Here is a 7,413-nt window from a genome sequence, read left to right as displayed (position 1 = left end):
GATCGCTCACGATCGTGGCGACGGGAGCGCTCCTTCCGAACCGTTTTTTTCTCCACTGATTCATCCTCTTCTCTCGTCTCCTTCCTTCATCTCCTTCCTTGGTCCAAACACAGAAGAAGCACGCCAGGACCTTGAGCCGCCAACTGCTGTGCCCGTTAGTGGCTCGCGCGCGCGTATCCCCGCGCGCAGAACGCCATGTCGCACCCCGCCGTTCCAATACGACGACATGGCCGCGCCTCGCCGTGCAACATCCTGCCTCCTTCCCGAGGTTGTAGCTTGCCACGGCCGCCATTGTAGCCCTGACCTGTTTGGTCACAACTCTTCCCCCATCCCGATTGCAACACCGTGCCGCTCGTCACCTGCAAACAGAATTCGCCGTCTGTGATTCACAACATCCCACCCCCCATCAACCTCGCCGGGCTCGTCGGCGCACTTGTAGCATCATGGCAGCCATGAAAATGGTTTGTAGCAAATTCCATCGCCTTTTGTAGCAAAAGTCAACTATGGTTGCAGCAAAACATCGTCATCGTCGTCACGGGTCGCAGCTAAGACACAAAATTTGAAGCTTTTTTCAATGCCGGATGTAGCTTTTGTAACCGCCGGTTGCAGCTTTTCGTTGTCGCCCATGGTGTTCATCTCTACGGTTGAAACTTTTTTCGTCTACGTATGAAGCTTTTCTTGTCGCCAGATGAAGCTCTTTTGTCAGCCGGTTGCAACTTTTGGTGGTCGTCCATAGCTTTCGTCGTATATGGGTTGAAACTTTTTTCATCGCCGGTTGAAGCATTTTTCATTACTGTTTGTAGCTTTTTGGTTTTTGGTTGCAGCACTGGTCATCTCTCGACGGGGGCAAGCGAGATGTTGCAAGCGTCAGGGATGAGCGGCGGTGAGTACGCCGGCGAGCTGCAGTCGTCGCCATCGGAGCTACAACGGTCGCCACAGGAGCTGCAACCGCAGGGTGCGGCTGTTGTATGGGCGAAGCCGGTGATGAGGACGACCGACGAGGGGCTGGGACCGGCGACTAGGACGACCGGCGAGGACGTCCGGCGAGGGCAGCGACCAGAGATGAGGACCCAGGCAAAGGACGCCGACGGGAGAACGCGTGCGGCCGGAGAGAACGGAAGGGACAATAAGATCGATGCAATGGATTTTTCTCGTACGGGTGTTACTTTAACGGAGACGAAGTGCATCGGACGGTTCCCAGCAAACAAATCAGACGGCTGCGGGCTGACGCCGGTGCGCCGGCGCAGATTACCTCCCTAAAAAAAGCCATAGGTATATAATGGGAAGCACCCAACCCACCTGACGTCACCGCTCTCGCCTTCCATTTCCGGAGCTCGCCTCCCCGAAATAAATTCAAAAATCTCTCCCACTACGGCCACGCGCACCGATCTCCCTCGCCGAATCCCCAATCCCCCTCGATCCGCCGGCAGATTCCCTCCCGCATTCGCTCCACTCTGTCCCCGTCCCCCGCCTCCTCGCGCTCCCCCCAATCGGCGGCGGATCTCGGGCAGGGTGCTCGAATCCGTCACGGGATTTCCTGCCGTCCGGAGCTCTTTTTATCTTCTCCGAGCCGGAGATCTCAGCGCGATTCCGGCCCCCGCGACAAGCTTTTACTGCCCCGGCGGCGGGTTCAGACAGCGCCGCGGCTGCGGTTGCGGTTGGGGTGCTGTTGGCGCGTCGCGGCATTGGATCGGACCGGACAGGAGAGGAGAGGTTGGTGGGCGGTGGTTCGGTGGGTGGGGCGTCCGGACCGTGATCTGCGCCGCTGCGCCGGCCCAGCGTAGCGGGGCGATGAGAGCTGGCGCCGAGGCCCCGAAGGCGGCGGAGGCATGAGCGGCGGGGCGTCGCTGGGGCTCAGGACGTCCGGGAGCTATGGGTCCCTGCAGCAGCCCAACGGCCAGTCCCCCTCCCCGTCGCCGCCGGTGGCGGTCCGGAAGCCCGCGAAGATGTCCCTCGGCGGCGGCGGCCCCGGCGCCGCCGGCCGCGGGGGCGAGCGCCTCCTCTTCGCCCGGATCTGCATGTTCGCGGGCCGTCGCCGCCGGATGCTCCTGCTCCTCCTCGTCGCCGTCGCTCTCGTCGTCTGCTTCCTCTTCTCATCACTTGTCAGTAAAGGTGGTGGTTGTGTTGCTTTTGCCTCACGTTTCATTCCTAAACCTTTGTTGTGACTGCTATCGTGACTTGATGAAATCCTTACCAGTTACTGCTATCTTGTTTTTCATTCATTTGATCAGTGAAGTTCATTGGAATGATACGATGCTACTTGCAAACAGTATTATTGTATGATTCATGTAGGTGTTTCCCATCACTAGGAGTACAAAACACAAGGGTTCCTGACTTCCTGTTACCTGTGCATACTTCACTTTTCTTATTCGCAAGTTATAGGATGTCCATGAGTATATTATCATTATGTATTAGTGTTGGGGGCCTTTATGTACACAGGAAGATTTGAGCTCATAGTTGACTTTCAAATTGTAAAAGGTTTAGTGAAGTGGAAATGCCAGCAAGACCTTGAGTAATGGAAAAGAAATAGTATATGGATCGATGTTTGAATATTCCTGTGCTGGCTGGCAACCATGTTTCCGTTTGGATTGATTATTGTGTAAGCATTTGAATGTTTGACCACTTTGCATCACCTTTGACTCTAGCTGACTGATTTGATGCAAATGGATTAGCATGCTATTATTTAGTAATTGAAATCAGGCAAGCAGTGTCAATATTTCTGTTATAGTTAAGCTAGACAAGTTTGCACTAGAGACTGTTAGATGATCTTTGGTTTGCTAGACAATCACTTCAGTTTCCAAGTCACTTCAGTCAGTTCTTTGGAACTGAGCTGCAGACTTTGTTCTGGATTTTTATTGTGTGATACAGTTAATATGATATAGCTATTCCTCGAGTTGATGCTTTACAAATTGAAAAGTGCTAATGTTGACAGTGCTGTCAAAATCTGTGCCTTTCTGGTACCTTGTAGGCAGGCCTTTGGCTTAGTATACCTTAGAATTGTTTATTTCCGCTATCATTTAGTCAGCTGCTTTTACATTTTTATTCTTACCAATATGCATATTGTTTGACTTCGACAGGCTAATGTATGCCTTATGAATTTTAATAAGATTCGTTTCATCTAGTAGTCAATTTGTACAAATAGCATGGTTTTGATAACAATAGGTTCTTCTGGATCTAATCATTCCAGTGTATTATTAGGATTTCATTGGCTTGTGCTAATTTTTCATGGGCTGGCAGGCCTTCTTACCAATATGCATATTGTTGGCGGTTCTACTGAATATCTGTTTGTCTAACCCTGATAAGACAACATGGTATTTCTTTTCATATGTTGTTTGCCTGGAATGTTGTCTGCTAAACGTTTTGTTTTGAGTAATAGCTAAACTGATCTAATCTACTTTTTAGTTTGTAACAAAGTAAGGCATAACCTTTAACTGTTGTGTTATCTCTACGTTTTTACTTATGTATCTTTGAGTACTGAACCACAAAATCTTCTTTTGGTTGGCTGTAGATGAAGTTGCAGCACCTGGTACCGAGACCATGCTGGGATTATCTGATCATGTCCGGAGCTTTGTAAATCCTGTATGGACATCTTCTTTGAGTGGAAATGATTTGAATACAACATCACCAACAGTAAAACAGCCGGACATCAGTCATGAAAAGGTTCAGGGTCTTTCACGGAGTTTCCCGCCAGCTATTCACCTGGAGCACCATCCTTGTGAAAGTTTCTCATTTTCTCCTCCACCTATTGATAGGAAACGTACTGGACCACGGCGTAAGTTCCTCACCAGTCCAATTCAGAGTTACATAAAAGTTCTGAATCTGATTATATTATTTTAAACTTGTGTAGCATGTCCTGTTTGTTATGTGCCTGTTGACCAGGCCCTGGCATTGATGCCAGCTGCTCCAACAGCATCACCTATCCTTCAAAGTTTAAATTATTTGTCTGGAGACAATTTGGTACTCAAAGAGTCCAACAGTGGTTCTTTGTTTGGTGGTTATCCATCTCTGGAACAACGAGATATGTCTTTTGACATAAAAGACTCGATGACAGTACATTGTGGGTATGTCCTTGTATGACTCAAATGCTTTGACTCTTGTACGTTCATATGATGACGATGTGCTGTATCACTAACCTTTTCTTTGTGTTATAAGATTTGTGAGAGGGAAGATACCTGGTCTCAATACTGGATTCGATGTAGATGAAGCTGATCTGTCTGAGATGCGGCAGTGCCAGGGGACAGTTGTTGCTTCTGCTATTTTCGGTAGCTGCGTCCTCTTTCTATGCCAGTTATATTTACATGTCATCATCTTTCCATGTCGGTGCTAATTGCACATTTTGTGTGAACTTTTCTCAGGGAATTATGATATAATGCAACAACCAGAAAACATCAGTGAATTTTCAAAAGATACTGTTTGCTTCTTCATGTTTCTGGATGAAGAAACAGAAGCTGCAATAAAGAACACCACTGCTGTTGATAATATGAAAAAAATCGGGCTGTGGCGGGTGGTTGTTGTCCATGACCTTCCTTATTCGGATGCAAGGCGGAATGGAAAGGTAACTGTACTGTATATTTGGTTATTTGATTGTCCCAATCAAATCTTTGGAGAGCCAGTTATTTCTGGCATGGAGATTGCGCACAAGTTAAAATTCAGCATAGCGGGCAATGTAAACTAAAAGTTACTTGTAAAGATAATTCTACACAGTCTGCTAAAAACCTACATGCATTCTTGTCTAGATAACTGATCCATCCCAGACAAACATGTTCTCATTCTATTTTGCATTGGATGAGTATGTGAAAATTTGGATTGCACAATCACGAGAGGAGGATGCCATGCTTAATGTGAATCAGCATTCGTGATTTGTTTATCTAATCGTTTATTTCCCTTGTGGTGATTTTTTAACTGAGTCCCTTGTGATATTTTCCTCAAACAGATTCCAAAACTATTACTTCATCGGCTCTTTCCTAATGCGCGGTATTCACTCTGGATCGATGGGAAACTTAAACTTGTGAAGGATCCTTATCAGCTACTAGAGAGGTAAACATCATGTTCTCTCACTGAGCTCTGTCTGCTACTTGTTGTAACTACTCTGCACATAACTCAGTGCCACTTATGCTCTATATGTTGTATTAAGTTCCAAGCTGCACCATATTCTTCTTACTCTAATATTTTTTCTCTGAGTCTACTCTCACCAGGATTTTGACATGTTATTTTCTGATTCTGTATCACTGTTATGTTGCAGATTTTTATGGAGGAAAAATGTGAGCTTCGCTATTTCCAGGCATTATAGACGCTTTGACGTCTTTGAGGAAGCTGAGGCGAACAAGGCTGGTGGGAAGTATGATAATGCTTCAATCGATAACCAAATAGAGTTCTACAAGCGAGAGGGCTTAACCCATTATTCATCAGCTAAGCTTCCTATTACAAGCGGTAATTGGTTCTTCTCACTGAATTCTGATATAGCAATATTTCTCGTGATAACACAAGGATACATTTACCTTGAACAGATGTCCCTGAGGGCTGTGTAATAATAAGAGAGCACATACCCATCACCAATCTCTTCACATGCCTTTGGTTTAATGAAGTTGACCGCTTCACCTCAAGAGATCAGATAAGCTTCAGCACAGTGAGGGATAAAATAAGGTCAAGAGTTAATTGGACTGCAGACATGTTCCTGGATTGTGAAAGGCGTGATTTTGTTGTTCAGGTACTTTTGAGTTAATGCTTTGCGTGGCGCATTTACTTTTTCTGCACACCCTGTTGTTACGGTATACTCCCTCCGTTCCTAAATGTAAGTCTTTGTAGAGATTCCACTATAAATCACATACGGATGTATATAGATGCATTTCAAGTTTAGATTCATTCATTTTGCTCCGTATGTAGTCCACCTAGTGGGATCTCTACAAAGACTTATATTTAGGAACGGAGGGAGTATATTACTGATAGCCTGAAAAGGTAATGGAATGTAAAACCCAAAAAATGATTGATAGTAAGACATTTTGCAGCCTGGCTTCTAGTAATGCACAAATAATCAAATAGGATTACCTGCAACTGCAATGCACTTATTCCGGAACAGCATTGTCGTCTGTTATCGGTCCCTTATTTCTTGTGTATGCCATCCTTACTTTGCAGGCATACCACAGAGAACTCATGGAGCAAAGGCTGGCTGCCTTACGGAGCCAGCCTCCGCCGCCTCCACCTCCACCTCCACCGCCCCCTCCCGTGGTGCGTGTGCAGCAACCTCGAAAGATGCTCCCAGACAGCGCACCAAAGGAACCTGGGAGAGCTTCCAAGAAGCCAGCAGGGAGGCGCTCACGGAGATCAGGCTCGAAACGGTCCCATCGAACGAAAGCCTCCAGCGTGAAGGAACCCATTCGACTGTAAATCTGTCCAGGCGAAATTTTGCTCCCATACAACTGAAGATCGACTCGGTTTGGTTTACTCCTATTTAACTTGTATTCATGTTCCCCTCCCAAAGGCTCGGAAATTTTGTCAGGACTTGTTGATAGAGGATCACAACAATTTTTTGGGGTGTAAATAAACATTTTTAAAATAAAGATGGGTTCAGTTCTTTTAGGCCTTTTGGGTTCAGAGATTAGAAGGCCGGTAGCTATCAGAGGGTGGTGTGGATCCGTCAGGAGAGACCCTTTTGGGTAATGTAGCTCCCATCAGTTGAGCTGTCCGGTCTGCTCACCTGAGTCGTGCTGTCAATCATGAAGCACATAGTCTAGCTAAGTTTTCGCTTTCTCTAGATTTGGGACGCCACGTCTGGTGTGGCGAACCCCCACGCTCCGTGGTTTTGATGAATAAACATAGCTTTTCCACTAAAAAAAAATCTGGTCTGGCACCTGTAGTGGCGAGGGCGTTTTTAGATTGCTGCCAAAAGCTGCCTTCAGTTGTGTTTGAAGCATGGCCAAAAACTACCTTGCCAATGTTTTGGTCAAGAGCAAGGACTTGAGTGAACTCTGACCTTTTTTAGACCATGGTCAATTTTTTTGGCAATGCCAATGCTGTTTTGCCCGCTCGGCCAAATCATTGGCTAGTAACACCTTGATCAAAATTTTGGCAAGCCAGATATTTTTCAAGGCAAGCCCAGCCTAAAACAAACACAGCGAGAGCCACGAGCCTTCACAACGCGCCCACGAAGCTCCAATTAAACATGGACGATGTCCACGTACGGGGTACTGCAAGACACGCATCGCCGACATTTGTTCTTTTCGAAACACAATACAAATGCAGATGTTCACAAACAAGGACATATATTCAACCCATGGGCATCACGCAGACACGCACGCCTCGAAGAGACTAGGCCGGACCTCTTGAGGTTGACGAAGTCGCTACAGCCACTTTGGTTACCACTGGAAAATAAAGCCGGTTAACTAAATCCTATAACAAATTCAGTAAAATGTAAGC

General features: G+C 46.6%; 1 protein-coding gene across 2 annotated transcripts; it reads left to right on the top strand.

Annotated features, from left to right (window-relative positions):
- Window positions 1–1,304: 1,304 nt before the first annotated feature.
- LOC123140418 (probable hexosyltransferase MUCI70) lies at window positions 1,305–6,576 on the top strand. 2 transcript variants are annotated; one of them, XM_044559916.1, is made up of 9 exons: window positions 1,305–2,112; window positions 3,509–3,772; window positions 3,848–4,061; window positions 4,153–4,262; window positions 4,356–4,555; window positions 4,934–5,037; window positions 5,243–5,430; window positions 5,508–5,707; window positions 6,133–6,576. In XM_044559916.1, the coding sequence occupies exons 1-9, from the start codon at window positions 1,830–1,832 to the stop codon at window positions 6,382–6,384; spliced, it is 1,815 nt and encodes a 604-aa protein (XP_044415851.1). In that variant the 5' UTR covers window positions 1,305–1,829; the 3' UTR covers window positions 6,385–6,576. The 2 variants fall into 2 exon arrangements, with proteins under 2 accessions (XP_044415851.1, XP_044415852.1); XM_044559917.1 differs by having other exon boundaries at window positions 1,869–2,102.
- The last annotated feature ends 837 nt before the right edge of the window (window positions 6,577–7,413 follow it).

This window comes from Triticum aestivum, chromosome 1B (genome assembly GCF_018294505.1).
Source record: "Triticum aestivum cultivar Chinese Spring chromosome 1B, IWGSC CS RefSeq v2.1, whole genome shotgun sequence".
Taxonomy (NCBI): domain Eukaryota; kingdom Viridiplantae; phylum Streptophyta; class Magnoliopsida; order Poales; family Poaceae; genus Triticum; species Triticum aestivum.
Note: the sequence above shows the minus strand (reverse complement) of the source record. Positions and strands in the feature narration are given on the sequence as shown.